The sequence below is a fragment of the Buteo buteo genome, chromosome 12 (genome assembly GCF_964188355.1).
Source record: "Buteo buteo chromosome 12, bButBut1.hap1.1, whole genome shotgun sequence".
In the NCBI taxonomy this organism is placed as follows: domain Eukaryota; kingdom Metazoa; phylum Chordata; class Aves; order Accipitriformes; family Accipitridae; genus Buteo; species Buteo buteo.
This window is the reverse complement of record NC_134182.1, coordinates 30100141-30117415: the sequence shown is the minus strand read 5'-3', so window position 1 is coordinate 30117415 and position 17275 is coordinate 30100141. Positions and strand designations below refer to the sequence as shown.

The 17275-nt window shown below is 36.2% G+C and overlaps 1 protein-coding gene across 1 annotated transcript in view; it reads left to right on the top strand.

The window, feature by feature from the left end:
• The window catches only part of FMN2 (formin 2), a 164675-nt gene that overhangs the window by 137779 nt on the left and 9621 nt on the right, over positions 1 to 17275 (top strand). Inside the window, exon 16 of the mRNA XM_075042186.1 lies at positions 7834 to 7983. Within this exon, the coding sequence (XP_074898287.1) occupies positions 7834 to 7983 (150 nt within the window). The remainder of the gene's footprint in view (positions 1 to 7833; positions 7984 to 17275) is intronic.

Sequence of the window (17275 nt, the reverse complement as noted above, 5' to 3'; positions counted from 1 at the left end):
TATTTCTTCAAGTTCAACTGGCCAAGGCTTATTTAATACGTTTGAAGCTCAAATGTTAGTCTTTTTAAGAGAAAAAAATAGTTTTCTTTTGGATATGTTACTGGGCCTGACTTTCCCATGCACACAATTACATTACGTTGTTTTACACATGCTCATATTGTATATGCCCAGTTTAGCACAGAGCTATCCATGTGTCTACATAACAGCTTAGCTGGCCTGCATGGGCATGATATCCACACTAACATAAAATTAAAAGCATTAAACTCTGAGAAAGAGAACCTACACATTCATGCAAAGTCTGCAGATTATGGTGGATTGCAGCTCACACTAATGCATCCAGTGAACTGCAAATACCTCAAGCCGAGGTTTTGAGAGAAAGTTTGAACCTGTTTAAAATTGTCATTTTACAATGACAGGAGAAAGCACATGCAAATTAAAAATGCATTAGAAGAGTCATGCTAAAATATGTTTGCTTTTTTCTCTGAGTGGCCTGCTAGAATACAATTGTCAGAGACAAAAAAGGACCCAAGGTTAGCTCTGTTTCCAATGTATTATCTCAATTCATATTTTAATCTGAATAATATTCTTGAACAGAGACATAACCTTTAAATATGCATAACAGAATTTGGGTTCACATAAACCCCAATTACTGGGTGAGCTGTGGCTGACGAATACTTTGTACATGATATAGTGAAGGTAGCAAAAATACCTCTAACCTACATTTCCTGACCTTTGAGGCTGGAGGCTGACTCAGTCTGTGCAGAATGGCTTTTTAAGCACTGTATTTTTTTGTCATCAGAAAAGTTCTGTCTGCCAAGATAGGTCCATCCTGCTTGTGACATAATTTAGCGCCTAATCCTATGCCACATCGGATTAAAAATGGCATTCTTACATCAGCAGAACCTTTGCTTTCATCAGTGAAATGCAAAAAAAACCCAAACCAAACCAAAACCAAGCATATAGAGGGACCAGGTTGTAGCCTAGTGTTTTAGAGAAGAATGAGAATAAAAATAGGAAGAAAAAAAAAAAAGAGAAGGAAAATCTTGAAGAATACTTTTAAGATGTAGTGATAACTGTGATCTCTGATAACCTAATGTTTCCAGAAGATACAAGCAACAAGAAGTGGTTTGGCAAATTTATTCATCATGCCCAACTGATACATCTTAATCTGGACCTGATAATTTCTAAAATAAACAGATTGTGAAAACCTCAGTGCTCAAATTCACCTTCCAACAAAACTATAAGTTAAATTAGTTATGGCCATATTATTTTGCTACTTTGCTACCCCTTTTATGAGGGACTTTGTTCCTGAAAGACAGGACTAAAGAAATACCCACCCATTGAATGATGTAAATAAGAGAGCCTGGAATAACAGTTTGAATTGAGGTTGAAATGGCAATCTGATATGTGAATGTTGTTTTCATTGCTAACTCCATGAGTTCGTCAGTCCTCTAAAAATTGTAGTTTTCCTAAAATATTTGTTTCAAGTGCAAGTTTATATTCATAACACCCATTGAGTTTAACATACTGTCACAGCTCTGCTTCAGTTACTGGGTCTGCTGCTTTCAGTGTATGGCATGAAGTATAAATAAGTTGTGCATTTGTCTTATTAATCAATGTGTACAGCTGATAATATTGATCATTGTTGATTAATATTAAAGTTGTAAATCATTTCCTGGGGCAGGGGTCAAAATTCTCATGAACAAGGCAGACTGGCCTGTTGAAACATAATTTCCTGTTCTTAACATTGGATGCTTTTTGCTGGGCTTTTGCTGGGGGAAAAAATGGTACCTCAAAGGTAGAGGGATGTTTTTTGTTGTTGTTGAAGCTGTTAATTTTCATCTAGTTGGAGCAATAAAACACTCTTCTCTTTAATATGAATTTGTAGGAGGCAAGGGAATAAAGATGAGGGAGATGACTTAGGATTCAAAACATTGCAAATGTTTGGCAGGTTTTTTTTAGAGGAAAGGAAAAATCTCTTGAGACCTTTGTTTTCTAAGGAACAATATTACAAAATCCATAGTTACACAATATAAATTGGCAAATGAAAGAAGAGATTAATGATTCTGGCAGCTGATTTAAGCTGGCATATTATCTCAACTTTCTTTTAATATAAGAAAGATACTTTTATTCCTTTAAAAAAAAAAAAAAAAAAAGGACCCCAAGAAATTTCTTGCCAACATTTAAGTACTAGATATTTTGAATGAACCTATGTTTATTTTTATATTTTCTCACTTCTACTTATGCAGGACAAGGGACAGCACTGAGGAGAGGCAATGATAATTTAAAAAAAAAAAAAAGGTGAAGAAAGTGATGTAAAGTTATAGTGCAGAGAGGACCCTCAACAAGATATGTCAATGCAAAATGAGAGGCTTCTTAGGATGCTGTGCATATTAAGCTTCCTCACAGCCTTGTGCTATCTTGATAACCAGGATGCTGGTTCTGTTTCATTTTATATAATTTTGTGTGACTTTGCTGAACTGCTTGGTATTCTGTCTTAAGACTAACTCTCGCTAATGCTTTCAGATGTTGAAAACACAAAGAAAATATGTACAAAGCCTTTTCCTCTTTATAAAACAAAACAAGAATAAATATGAGAATTCATGTGATTAGTCTTTCCAGGAAGCGAGTACTGTTACCTATATACTGCACTCATCTTCCCTATGTAGTCATAAATTCAGGGTCAACACTCTGAACAGGCTTATATGCCTGCCAACTCAGTTTAGCTTTAAATATAACTTATGTCAGATTTAAAGTAGTAATAGGCACATGTAGTCTTTTTTCCCCTTTTTATCTTCTTTCTTTTGGTAGACTATGCTTAGTTCTAAATTTTACTTGTGACTTTAATCAAACTACAGTGTACCTTAGCAGCTCCTGCCTGACTCAGAACTGCTTCTGAAACACAACTGCTTCACAAAACTAACACAGTACCACCACTAAGACTACCTGCTCTTAATCTCAAATGTACATAAATGATACTTAACCATTTATAAAGCCAAACCCAAGTAGTCAAGAACATCCAGGTTTGAGCTTCAACCAAAATACGTAATCTGACAAACAGTACAGAATCTCTCTTGCAGAATTGTAGTAATGTTTTTCCCTACATTTAAATCCACATTTAAAAAAATCTTTACTCTTGCAGGTGATTTAGTCTGCTGTGTGGGGAAATCAGATGTGTGTGTGTTTGTGCGTGTGTTCACCATTTCTCAGAAAGGTCAGCCAGGGCATTTCTGTACCTGTGGTTACTTTGCTATTTATTTGGCCATGGAAGCCTGATCAAATGATGCTGAGAATGAAACTACTGCTGTCCATTGCTTAGTATTGTTGATTTGTCTCCTTATTGCTTTTTTTCATCTTCTTTTTTTTTTAGCAAAAGAAGTGTTTTTGCAGATGCCAGCTTCTCTCTCTCCTCTCCCTCTCCTTCTGCTTGACCTGCTGCATACATTCACATATGTACATGCATGCATACAAACATATGTTGTACATATAAACTGGCCAATGCATTGCACACAGCAGACTTGAATCTGAATCACTGTCTGCAACTGCTTGCTAACTGGCTTCAGAATGGAATGGAAAAAAACTGAAAAATCCATAGCTGCTCTTAAAATATTCCTAATGGATTAGATCTATTAGCTAGAAATGCTGTCAATGAGCCATTTGCAATGTGAATGGCTTCTTTTCTTTCTCATATGATTAAATTTGGTTTGGCTGTTAGTGCATCCATTCCTTCCTTCCCTCCAAATAGAAAAATCATTTACATAGTCTCATAGTTGTACACAAGGGAGCACACAGAAAGGTCCAGTGATTCATTCATCAAATTTCCACATTTGAGTAAGCAGTGAGTTCAGTCATCTCAGACTGCAGTGATTTTTTTTCTGAATTACACAAACACTTGAACCAAGGAAATTAGAAGATGAGAAAAGGAGAAAAGGAACTAACCATCTTTCTTGATCTTATTTCCTTCCTTAATTGTCAGGGATGAGCAACTCTTCCATTGTTTTGAGAGAGTTACTGTTATTTAATTCTCCTTCAGGGCCAGCAAGAGGGATATGAAATGCAGTCTGAAATCTGTTTAAAGAATTCTGGCTTTTGCTATGTCAGGATAAGACAGCAGTGTGAACATCACTGCCTTATTCTTAATCATGCTTGAAAAGTCAGGCTGTTTGAAGCAAAGCCAGTGACCTCCTTTACCTCTTTTAATCCCTGAAAATAACTCGTATGCCCTTCCTTCCATCTTCCATGACTGCTATCTCTTCTCTAATGCACATTCTTTCCTTTTAAGACATTCACTAAGAGTATGGAAAAGAAAGAACCTTTTCACTTGAGAAATGGACGCTAAACAAGCTTTGCAATACCTGTTTGGTAATAAATGTTTCATTTTGCAGATAGGTGAAATGAAATCCAGAGAGGTCAGATGAGTTTCCCAAGGTTTTATGGTGCAGAAATTAATTTGGGTATAGGAACAAAAGCTTTCTGAACTCTAGTCCCTTATTTGATTCAAAATGTCTGTGTGCCTGCACATATAGTCAGGAACAGTATCAATGGTATTTGCAGATGTTTTGTTTCAAAATCTGCTGAAGGATCAACAGGAAAATTTGAATGGGCTGCCCCATCAAAAAGCACTAGAGAAAAGGTATTTGCTGCCTGGCTGAAGTCTGAAAGGATGATATCTAGTCTTGAGGTTATGGCAATGTCATCCAAATTTCTCTTTGTATTTAAAATGCGTGTTCCCTCCTGGAATCAGCTTTGAGATATGCCTAGTTTGACATATGTAAACATTTCCAAATCAGATATTTAAAGAGCGTGGTAATATAGAGGATTTATTGCTGTGCATGTTTTATTATTTGATGGATTTGGATTCACTTTATTTGCTTTGTCTTTCATGTGTGAATTCTGCCACTTTGTCTTGTACTACAAAAATGACAGCATCAAATGTATAGCAGGCAGGTTTCCATATGTCTTCTGTATGTCCTCTAAGAGACTAAACTGCTAAATAAGGGTAGACCTCTCTGGCTGGAAAATATATAGTAACTGTCTTGACTGTTTGATCTGCATATGTAGAAAAAATATTTGATTCATGGAGACTTGTGCCCCAAAATCTTACTGTGATGCAGCTGATACATGTTGTTATGGGGCATTAGAAAGGTGTGATGTATTAACAATGACAACCTGCTACGCTGCTGCTGTTTCACATTTCACAAACAGCTTATTTCCTTTACCTCCCAAAGTAACTGCTAGGGAGGCAAGCAACCTGGCTGAGCATTTCTCTTCTCTCTATAAACCAAGAAATTAAGTTATAGCTGTTAGACACATCTGTATGCATGTGTAAGGTTGTAATGGTTATACAAATGGTCCTCAGGGAGATTTTCGGTCACCGGAGAAAAAAACATTGGGTATTTCCTTCTTCCCCCAGAGGACAGTTGGAATAATTGAAGAGTGATGGAAGCCTTTGTGTTTCCAATAAATGTTAGTGTTTGTTGTTTATCAATTTTTTTGGAGTATTCTCCTGTACAGTCTGAATTTAATTTTTTCTTGGCTTCCTGTTTCCTGAGATGTTTTCCTGTGAGGGAATTCTAGCTCGTTACCTCAAATTTAAAAGCATTGCTTAGGGTGGCCATGCACTGTCAAATTCTTCTCACATTATTGTCATTTGCAGAATGGTTTGAAGACACGTTTCTCAGAACAAGGCTTCTTATTTGAACTTCTGATCTTTCTATGTTCTGTAAATCATTAATGGCCTTCGTTCAAAGAGCTTCCTTAAAAATAAGCCATTGACTCAGCTGATGCCTCCAGATTTCTCTCTTGTCCTGTATTCCTCATGTTCTTTCAAAAATGTAGCCAGTTCATTCTGAAAAATCAAATAAGCCTTTTATATGACTTCCTCACAGCTCTAGAACTGTAAGTCTGGGGGAAGGGGCTGGGAGGAAAACCAAAAGACCTCCCTGATATGTTTGCAGTCTTGCAAAAAAGTTGAAAATATGTGAAAGTAGGCAAAAAAAATTAAAATATAGTGCACCTGACTGACGAATATCAGGGATATTCTTTTTGAGGGATTCTGTGGGACCACATGAAAGATGATAAGTATTTTCCCCAGTATGAAACTGTGGGAAAAATGTAAATAGGTAAGTAAAATGGAATATTTTAGTTTAATCAGTAGTATCACTTATCTATAAATCATTTGAAAAAAACGCAACAAAACCCAGCCACAGAAAGACATTCTATTTAATTACCAAGTGCTGACTTACAGAACAGAGTGCCATGGTAGGCTGAGACAGCTAAAGAAATGGTACGCTCCGGTAAGGTGGCATTTGAATACCAATGCAATGGCGTAAGAAGTGTGAGGGTATCTTTGTCTTTTATATTTTTCTGTGCTGCATCTTTGTTGCTCAACAGCTTCATTTTGCTTCAGCAGATGGAAAAATTAATTACAAATTAAGAGGAAAAGTGTGTAGAATTTGATTGGTAAACTGATGTTAAACTTTTAAGCTCTAGGCTTTTTTATTCAGAAATAGGATAATTTATGTAGACATACATTTTTCATGTTGGGCAGAACAACTGGAGTATTGAGTTTTGAGAACTAGGACAAATGGTTTCACAGAGACTGTGAGATTGACCTTTCAGAATGGTTGAATCTTTGTATACTATTGTCACCATTAAAAACTTTAAATTATAAAAACTATCAGAGCACTTTATTTCCAATTACAGTAGTCCATGAATGAAGATGCAACTTCTGTGACTAAAATGACATTTCCATCCATTTAACTGGAATTGCATGTTTCCTCGTAATTAAAATGATTAAAACTGTGATGTGTGTTTCATAGAAAATTATCATAGGACTTGATGAGTAGTAACAGATCAGTGAGCAAAGCATCTACAATTATATTTCAAGAGACAGCTTTCCATAGAATTCTTCAGAAAATAACCAGTTCTCCAGAAGCTTCCCTGTTGAGCTTCAGCTGAGACAGAAGTTCTTAAAAGCCCCAGTATTTACAAAATATTAAGTAAAAAAAGAAAATGGAATAATAATCAAGAAATTAATTTTTGAAATAATTCTTCTGTAGCTTCCTATAACATTCCTACATATTTTAAAATTTAAAATAAAATAGAAGCAGTTCAAACTCAGAAATGCGTTAAATTTAATTGCAGCCACAGTCCTCACTCAGTATTGGAAATATGACCTTTGCATTTCAGCAGCAGTTCTTACTTGAGGTGTAGCTTTTGGGTTTAATATGCAACTTTACTTTTGCTGAGCTTGGAAGGTGTTGTCGGATCATTCTGGTAGAGCCATGATGGGCACCTCTTTTCTAGCACAGTTGCTCCTGGCCCAGTTTTCTGTTGCATCATTTCTTGTTTAGTACACAGCAGGTTTGAGTCTTAACATTTCTGTGTAAGCTTCAACCTAAGCTATCTGCCCTATTGTGTCATAGTATAGATCTAACAGAACTTGAAGAACTTTGTTTACAGTCTTTTATAGGCTTTAACTCTGTGTTGTGAAAACAGCTTTAAACACAACAGAAAAAGCAGTATATGGGCAGGTGTGGATGTCCGGATTTGCAGGGCTGTGGACACTGCGTTCATTTTAGCTTTTGAAGTAGAAAATTCTTTGGTCAAAAACAGAACCTATGATAAGTGCCAGATCCCAACTTTGCTGAAGAATCATATTGTCTATCTATCTGTATACGAAGAGCTCAGAACTGTTATGTTTTTATAGCTTTTTATTTTAGATCTGGTACCAAGAATAATTAAATACTGTGTCAGCGCTAAGTAAGAAAAAAAAAATAATATTGCATCAGTGGGTACTGAAACATCTGCCGTTTTTGCTTTCTTTGACAGCTTTTTGGAAACTGCAGCCTATTTCTGTATGAAACCAAAAATGGGAGAGAAAGAGGTGTCCCCACATTCTTTCTTCAGTATTTGGCATGAATTCAGTTCTGACTTCAAAGACTTCTGGAAGAAGGAAAACAAACTTATTCTTCAAGAAAGGTACATTTGTTTGTTCAAAGGCTTTTCTCAGAGACTGTTATTGGGAGCAATCGCACAGAAATCAGTCAGCCTCACTTCATTAGCACACAACCTATTGAACGCCTTTTGGAGTTTTCTCAGTCTTTTTTTTTTTTTTATTTAACAGATTCCCCACCACTACCCCCTCCCCATCATCATAATTGTTGAATGGGACATTAATATCAATTTGTGCTAAATTTTTCATGTCCATTACCGAACAACATTTTTGGCAGAGCATGTAACTACTATGCCATTATGAATCCAAGGAATGGGAGACTTGTTTCAGGTCTGAAAGTTGATTAAAGATTTTCCATTAGCATATTTAGTGAAAACAAGTCAAGGCATCAAGACAAGACATATTGTAAATATTTGTCCAGTGAAGTTGGGAAAAAGGAAGTAGGAAGACAGAAAGAAAAAGTCAATTGACCCTGCGTTAAGAAAAGACTCAGACTGAACCATATTGCAAATCACAGCCCATGGACATAAGCACGTGTGTTATATATGGCATAAAGAAATGAGACAGTAGTTTTGAAAAATTAGCCATACTCTGGTCCATGTATTAGAAGAGCTATGAAGTTTGCTTTCATCTGCATGCAGATATTGCATTGTGGTCACCCTGTGTTCATAAAATTTATGCCAAGAATTAACCAGTTGTTTAAAAAGTAATAAAAGCCATATAAGGACAAATTAAATACAAACATGAAAACTGTAAATACTGTTATATAAGTCTACTGTTATCAACTTGAGTGACCTCGGTATACAGATAATGAAGCTACTTCTGAGCCTTAACATTAACAGGATTGAAGCTTTATGTTCATTAAGTGATTGATATCAGTCCATTTTTAGGTCAATTGACAAGAACAAGCCTCTTTTTCAAGAGTACTCACCCTATGTAACTGTCACAGACATCACATTACTAGTTTAGCAAGTTATTGAAAAGTTTCCTTAAGCACCTATATGACCAATGTCATGTATACCATGTATGTTTAGTGGAAGTGGATACATTTTGGAAGGAGCAGTCTCACAGTTAAGAAAACTGGATTCTGCTCCTATTGCAAGAGCGTGGTGCAAATGTTAGCACAGTACAGCAGCTCTCCAGGGATCTATTTCATTTTACTGACTGTCTGAGTTAATTTTTTGTAATTAAGTATATCTCTTTGGAATTGAGTTGACAGTTAAATACTATCTTTGGTTTCCTATGCAGGGATTTGGCTGCCAACTTAATACAGGTTAATTTAATCTTGTATTTTTTATAGAACTGGATTTAAGAAAAATGTCCTTTCCTTTCCAAAATACTAAGCTATTTTCCTAAAAACAAACAAACAAAAATCCTCCAGAGGGTTCTTGCTGCAAAATATTTTTCTTTAAAAGACATTAACTAAATAAGCATAAAACCTCTTCCTCCTATTTTTCTTATACATCTAAAGCTTAAGAGAAGAATGGGATTGCGATACAATCATTTCTCTTTCAGTTCAATGTATGTGTATGCTGAGAGGATGTGTTGAAGCAGCAGAGAAAAAAAAGTGGCTGCCAGCTAGTGCCTTCTAGGGCAAAGGTGTTTTTAACCTGAAAGGGACTGAACATGTATAACCTACAAAATGGCTCTAGGTGCAGGATGTGACAGGGAAGGGAAAGGACAGTGAGAAAGGGCCTGCAGTGGGAAGGGAACCTGGGAGACCCCTAGGAAGAACAGCAAAGAGACCCAAACCCAGACTTGGAGCTGATGGGATGAAGGAGACTTTCCCAGGGGGACAGAGAGGACTGTATAACTGCAGTCCAGGAAGTCACTGAGGTTAAGACTGAAAACGATCCATCCTGAAAATCACAGGTAGATTTTTGTTTTGAATTTTAATTTTTACTTGTCTCATCAAGTTTAAATCTTCTTCTCTATAGATACTGTTTGTTCAGCTGAGGCAGGGTTTAGACTTTGGAAACCTTTGATGTCTTGGTTTGTGCTCACCTCTCAGAAAAGTTTGGCACAGTGCTGTTTCAGGTCTGGAAAAGTCAAGCTACCTTCATTGCCTTTTAGGAATTAAAATATTTTGGCCAAATTGGCAGTAACTGTAAGAGTATTCCAAGAAAGACAAATTATTTTCCTGAAAGTGAAGAATCTTCTTTGGTAAAACAACTGTCTTAGCAAAGCCTTTACATGGAAAATATTTTGCCTCTGATCATAGTTCAGCCTGATATCTGAAGTTGTCCTTTAGGCTTTTTTTCTTGATTTTATATTTCCACTTTTCTTAGTGAAAGACAAGATGCTGTGATGTGAAGGTGTCTTGGTTTTGAGAAGTCAAAGGAGAAAAATCTTGATGGAAAAATAAGTGTTGCCCAAAGGTGTAAGAATGTACAGCATGATGGCTTTCAAAATCTCAGCCTAGATTGACAGAAATCTGAAATCTGCCTATTGCCACCAAAATAAGAATTATTATTTCAAGAAACTAGATTTTCCTCTTTAGTTGATGTTCTTGAATGTTTTTCTGCTGCTAAAGTTGAAGAGCAGGCTAGAACATTAATGGTCAAAGTAACTTTCTGTAGTTTTTCATTGGCAGCAAAATCAAGTGACAGATACGGTGAGACTTTTCTTTTTAAAGTATTGCAGTATGCCACCTTTGGTGAATTATTTTCCAGGTTGCTGCCTCATGAAGCATACTTTAATTATTATAATTATTCATAAAATTTATAACTTTATTCCCTTTTCTTTTTTACTTTGATCATCCTTCTTTCTCACCCCTTGATTGGTTTTGGTGCTTTTTTTGCCTCTTCTCCCTCCACTTTACTTTCAGTTTTTATTAAACTTTTATGCTGTGGGCAATGTTTTCTAGAATATTTTATATCTTAGTTTCCATATGGGCTGTTAATAGAGGCTGTCCCTTATTTAGTCTCTGCAAATATGAGTCACACTGTTTTACAATAATTTACCCAAAGGCTTTTCGTAGACTGTATTTCCAAAGGTGGTACTACTTTTTGTTACTGATAGATTAAAAGTGTATGTGTTAAAGAAAGCAGTCAGCCAGTTCTTATTTTAAACACTTTTCACTTGGCATTTCAACTTGTATATTGGTTTGCCAGGCATTTATATGCAAAAGATAAACATTGAAGTGTCAGGCTTTGTATTTCCTTATGAGAAGATGAGAAAAAAAATTGAAGAAAAATGGTGCAAGGTTAAAAACAAATTAATTTTTCTGAAGTTTTCTGGTGCTTTCACTCAGTTCTCTCACTTGAAATAAAGCAGAACTGGAAAATACTAGCTGTAGAGAAAATTATGCATGATTAACTGTTAAATACAGTAGCAATAAAAAGAAAAATGCACCTGAAAATTACAGTGAAAGCATAGGTCTGCCAAAAGGTTTTCTGAACGGTGCTATTTTTTTTTTTTTGTGGTCACACTGTAGTCAAGGCTAACCGGAACATTCCAATAGAAATTGTTATCTGGGTTATTTATAAAGTTCTCAAAAATATTTTGTGGAGGTTGAAAATTCTGATGCTATATCTATCCTAAAGATAGATATTTAGATATTTCACCTTTTAAGTGAAAATTTTCAAAGTAATATAACTTCTTTCTGATTAAGCAACTTTAGGAAAAAAAACCCAAAATAAACCAAAACGAAAAAAACAACCAAACTTAACGGGGCATGTTTTGAGTTTTTACATGTTGTTGTTATCATTGTCCTTTCATTATATATTTAATGTGTCACTGGTAGTCTATGCTTTGCATTCATACTTTGAAAACTCTTGAAAGGTATCTGTCAGTATAGCTTGCACTTTACATGTGATCAGGAAGAAAGCCAAGAAGAGCTGACATACTTTCCCTAATACTTTTTCAATGTTGTTTGAAAAAAGAATATGATTTTGTACCTTACAAGTCAGCGTGCACATTATCTATACATGTATTTCAGTTGCTGCATATCCTGAGATGCCTGTTGTTCTCTGAATACATATTGTTAGATATGCAGTGACAGCTATGCAAAAGTTTCACCTTCTTAAGAAAACTCTTAGGGGAACACACCACCAATCTTCAAATGCCTTTTTTTCTCCTGTAGTGAGAGCAAGTGCCTCCTACAAACTGACTTATAAATATATTAATTTTTTTCTCATTAATCTCTGTCTTTATTTCACCCCCACCCCGGTTTCTTTATATTTCTGATAGCAATATTCAATGTTAAACATCCTATTCCAGTTTAGCACTACTGTGAGAGTAAGAAGTATTTTAATTTTTTGTGACATCCAGCAAAGGCCTACAGAACTGTTGCCCAGACCCTACCACTTTCCTAGGAACCAGGAAAAGATAGCCTGCCCTAGGAATGAAAAGATAGAAGAGTTCATGAGGGAACACCTAATATAACCCTGCAGAGGGAAGTCTTGAAAAGTTATGATCAATTTAAAAAAAAAAGAAAAGAAAAGAAAAAAAAATTAAGCAGCTGCTGGGTATGGCAATCACATATGGAATTTGGGTATTGTTGGTAGCTAAAAATACAATTATTTACCAGAAAATCTCATATTGGTGTGGACAGCAATGATTCATCTTTAGGACTACAACTTCATCTTTTCTGCACAGCCATGAAATACATTCTGGCTCATTACAGTAACAAAAAGCAGTCAGTCTTTTAAGAACTTCTGTGTTTCAAAGAAAAGTTCCATTGCCATCAAAGGTTAATATCAATACAATTAGGCTTTAGATGCCAGTTCAGATCTTAGTAGAAACAGGTCAATAATAAGGCAGAAACATGTTTGCAGGACCACAGTTCCACCTTCCCTTTCTCTGGGTACAAGTGAGGTACTGACACTCGTTTGTCCACTCCAGCTCTGGACATGTTTCCGTTTCTTCAGATTGTTTGCTGTTCCAGAGAGCCTGTGCAACCTTGCAAAGATTTACCTAAACAGGGCAAAGTAAGTTCTATTTCTGGACGGGGGTGGTGGGGGAGTGAGAGAGAAAGGGACAGATATAGGTGCCCTGTAAGTGTGTACACAAAGTCCATATTCCTCATAAGCTCAGTCTGGCCCTTGCCCTTATGAAGGGGCATGTCACTGAACAGAGACTGACTGTGTCAGGGACGCCAGCAGAGGAGAGTTCATAAGCAGGATCAACATGATGGTAAAATTCTGTAAGTCCCTGATATCTTGCATCACACTAAGCTTGAGAATTTCTTTTGGCTGACTTTATTCAACCCTTTAACTCCCATGATAAATCTTTGACACATTAAAAATAATCTATAAACTCAAAAAAATGCTCCCGTCTCTCAAATGTAAAAGTTGCCCACTCCCGTAAGAATAGCAGTTAAGCTGGCACCTGGTGTGTCACACTGTGTATATCTAGATGAAAGGGAGATTCCTGGCCAGCATGTCTCCACAGCTCATTGATCTCCCTCTGCAGTAAGACTGGTATGTCTCCCTACAGACTCCTCGGCAGGATGATTTAAAACTTGCTGTTGAGCAATTTAAAGTCTGGCATTGGATATCTGTACGTTGCACAGTGAGGAGCATGTTGGTAAGCTGCCACTTCTGCTTGCAGAGGAGGGCATTAAATCCCATAGCAGGAGCAACGTCCTCTCAGAGTAATTTAAGGGATATTTTGTTAACGCTTATAATAGGAACCAGTGAGTCAGACTTGAGAGTGAGAAATCGGGGGACATGGGAATATGCACTTGCAAAGAAGTCTGGGGATGGAAGGAAAGAGAAGAAAAATGTCTCTGGAGTGGCAACATGAGAGGGCAATGATGCAAATGTGGAGGGTGTTTAGTGGGGTCGCATTTTGCTTGGCGTGCTGTTGTAATGCCAACTAAAAGCTCCAAGTATTATGTTAGTAGTTATGGGCAGACACATTTTCTGACTTGGGAACTTTAATCTCAGTGTCTTTATTGCTCTGTAATCAACTGAATTGCATGCTGGTAGGATTGGTTTTACAACTTATAATGACATTTCAAAACGGAATGCAGCTTACATGACTTTGGATTGAATAATTAAAAGGATCTTCAGTTTTTGAGAATATTTCAAAATTTTAACTTAAATAAAATAGCTCTCTGATCAGAAAATACTGTTACAGGCATTGGAAAGTCTACTTAAAAGAAGCCCAAGCACACCAAAGATTCAGAAGCAAGGAACGGTCCTTTGAGGCAGTGGCTCACAAAGAGACAATTTGCTGTCCAGCTGAGTTGCTCAACATTTCAGTACATTTTTTTAATTCCTTGTGCATTTTCAGCAATTAACCTTTTTTTTTTTTTTTTTTTTTTTTTTTTCAGTGAAAACACCATCATTTTTTAGTTAGGGGAGGAGAGCAGTAACTTTCAGTTTTAGTATTGCTTTTGAGGGAAAAGTTTGTGAAAAATAAAAGCATTTGGAGATAAGTTTCTCAATCTCGATCTTTGGTGGAAATTACTTTTAAACATTTTAGTTTAACGTTTTTTAATTCATATTGTGTTTTGTAAGGCGGGAATAAATATTTCCATTTGCAACTGTAAGCCAACTGGTGCATACAAATAGTAAACTTGAACAAAGTGAAGGATCTAGTTGAAAACTAATTCCAAATCTGTAATCTCTCCTAATTTTTGTGACTTGCATGAGGCCAGATTTGAGAATGCCCCCACATAAACAGTAGAAGGGCTTTTCAGCAGTCTCTTCTTTATTTGCCTGGTGTTGTATCATTCTGGCATATTATGTTGCATCTTAGTATGTGTGTTGTGCATAAAAGGAGATAGATACCAATCATCATCTTGTAATGAAGTTTGCAGCCTATTTTCATGGCTGTAATGTCAGATTGAGTGTGACAGTTTAGGGTATAGTGAGATGAGATACCATGATTCCTACCATATAGTGATTTCTTTTAACCCTTTCCTGTTCACCACTTCTTGAAAAAAGAACGACGTTTGCCTATGATATAAATTAGCCCAACATACTCAATAAATACTTGCATATTGGTGAAAAAAATGACACCACCAAAAATTTTAAACAGAATTTTTTGACAAGCGGTACTACACTTTCTATACTTGTGAAATGTTTTCATTCCCAGGCAAAGTGATTACTTTGGCATTTGAAGTGCAATAAAATATTGTAATCTTTTACAAATGAGCAGCATCTGTCATTAAAACATTAGTCCCCAAAAGTGTGAGATGCTCACAGAGACTTAACATCTACTGTAACCCAGACCAATCCTGAACTACTGAAGATGTTAGATTCCTCAGTTACTGAGAGTTTGCCAAACTAGTGCATGGAGTTGGCATAATAACAACAACATCCATTAAGTGCATGGCTGTGTGCATGTTTTATAGTATTAGTACAGGGAACAGTCTAACATCAGGGTTGGTTTTTTTACATTTTTGGGAAGAGCCTCACTGTGTCTGCAGTCATTTTGAGTCATTACATAATTATGAATGAGCATCTTTTGATATGATTATTTTCACCTGATGCAGCAAAGTTGGAGGCCTCTTATTTTCCCATCTCCTGCACTAGAGATCTCTCATTCTGTGGCTCTCTAGCTGACTTATACTTTTTTTTCTTTTCTTTCCAGTGATCTCTTCTATTGACTCAATTCTCATCTTTGTTTGTACTGCCAATCTTGTAGCTATCAATTATCCAACATAGTACCCCCAGTATACCCAATGTAGGCAACTCATCTGTCCAGGGTATGTCTCCATATTCTCTTTAAGATAGTCTCCTTCTCCACATGGTCTGTTCACTGAGATTTTTCTCATTCTTTTTTACACAATGCATTTTTTCCTTCTTACCCCATCTACTGCTTAAAAATCTTTTACAGCAAACACATAGTTTCACATTTCCGTTCACTCACGAGTTTCCTTTCTTTTGCTCGCTGATTATATTACCAGTTTTACCTCACCTCCAGTCTTGTTCCCTTCCCTTATCATTTCCTGTTGAATTTCCTAACCAAATAGCCCAGAATGCAGCCAGTTTCTTTGAGAGCAACCTGGCTTCAGTTCCAAGAAAAACAAGGGAAGGTGATGACTATCTTTTCTTAGAGCAACCTCTATTTTCATATGCAAAGTCTGTAGGAAAGTGATTTCCATCTTGCCTGAAGGTAGCCAGGTATAGACTGAAATACTGGCCACTTTGTCAAGAAAAAAAAAAGAAGGAACATGGTGGCAGAAGTCAGGAAATGTGTTTAAGTGGGTATATGCACATTTGCATTTTCTTAGAATCATAGCCAACCTTAACAGTTTCATTTTTTACTTCATTACATTTTCAAGGTGAAATTTTCTTTAATGCTAAAGTTATCATCTTTAAAATGTGTTTCAACACAATGTCCTTTTTTTGTATTTATGCACATCTGTGTATTTCTGCACAGATAAGAGCAGAATCTGTAGATCACCAAGAATGATGCCAGATAGAACTGAGTGAAACTGAATACTTCTGAATTGAAATTCTTTCAGAATATTTTGAAGTGTGTTGTGGATTACAGTTAGACTCTGCAAATGGGAAGGTCTCATTTTCATTTCAGTTGGCCTCAAAGCCTTATTTTAGGCCTGTTTGACATGGTGCACACTGAAGAAAATCTGAAATGTATTCCCCAGAGTCTACTCTACAATGTTGACAGAGGAAGGATCTTATTCAGGGTCCTGCTACAGGTTAGTCTCTGTGTTAAGTGGCCAAATTAAAACATTTTAATCCATTTGTCCATGGTCCTCTGAGCCAACGTATGATTAATCACTGCGTCTTTCAGCCAGCCTTGTGGCCCTTGAATTAACCATGCAAGGAGCTGGCAGGGATGTCAAGATGGTCTAATACATTATCTTTGTTGGTAGGCAGAGGTTAGGTTTCATCAGTCAGTGTGATGGGACTAGGTACATTGCAATGTGCTTCTTATCTGTATAAAGTCTTTGCAGTCAGTTACTGAATCATGTTTATGTCATCACTTCAACCCTATTGGCATGAAAGTAAAAGCTCTACATTTTTTTTTACTCTACTTTTATGTTGGGAATTGTAATTTTCCTTTCTGTTTATTCGCTAAAGAGAAACTCCCTAGCAAAATATCATTTCAATATTTTAGTAGGTGGGGCAAAGAATAAAATACAGGCACATTGCTCTGGAAGAGTTTTCAAAGAAGGAGTTTTAAAATTTTCTGTTCTTGAAGTCTTAAAGATGTCTGGCACTTGATATTTTTGCTGAGGATTTTTTATTAGTTTTTATTTATAAAAGTACTATTATTATTATAAGCAAGTTATCTCCAACCCAGACAAGCCTACATAAAATATTTTGGGAACACCCCTTTTATTTATCTGATAATAAGCACTTAGTAGTATAAAGAGTATTGGCCTCAGCTTTGCTT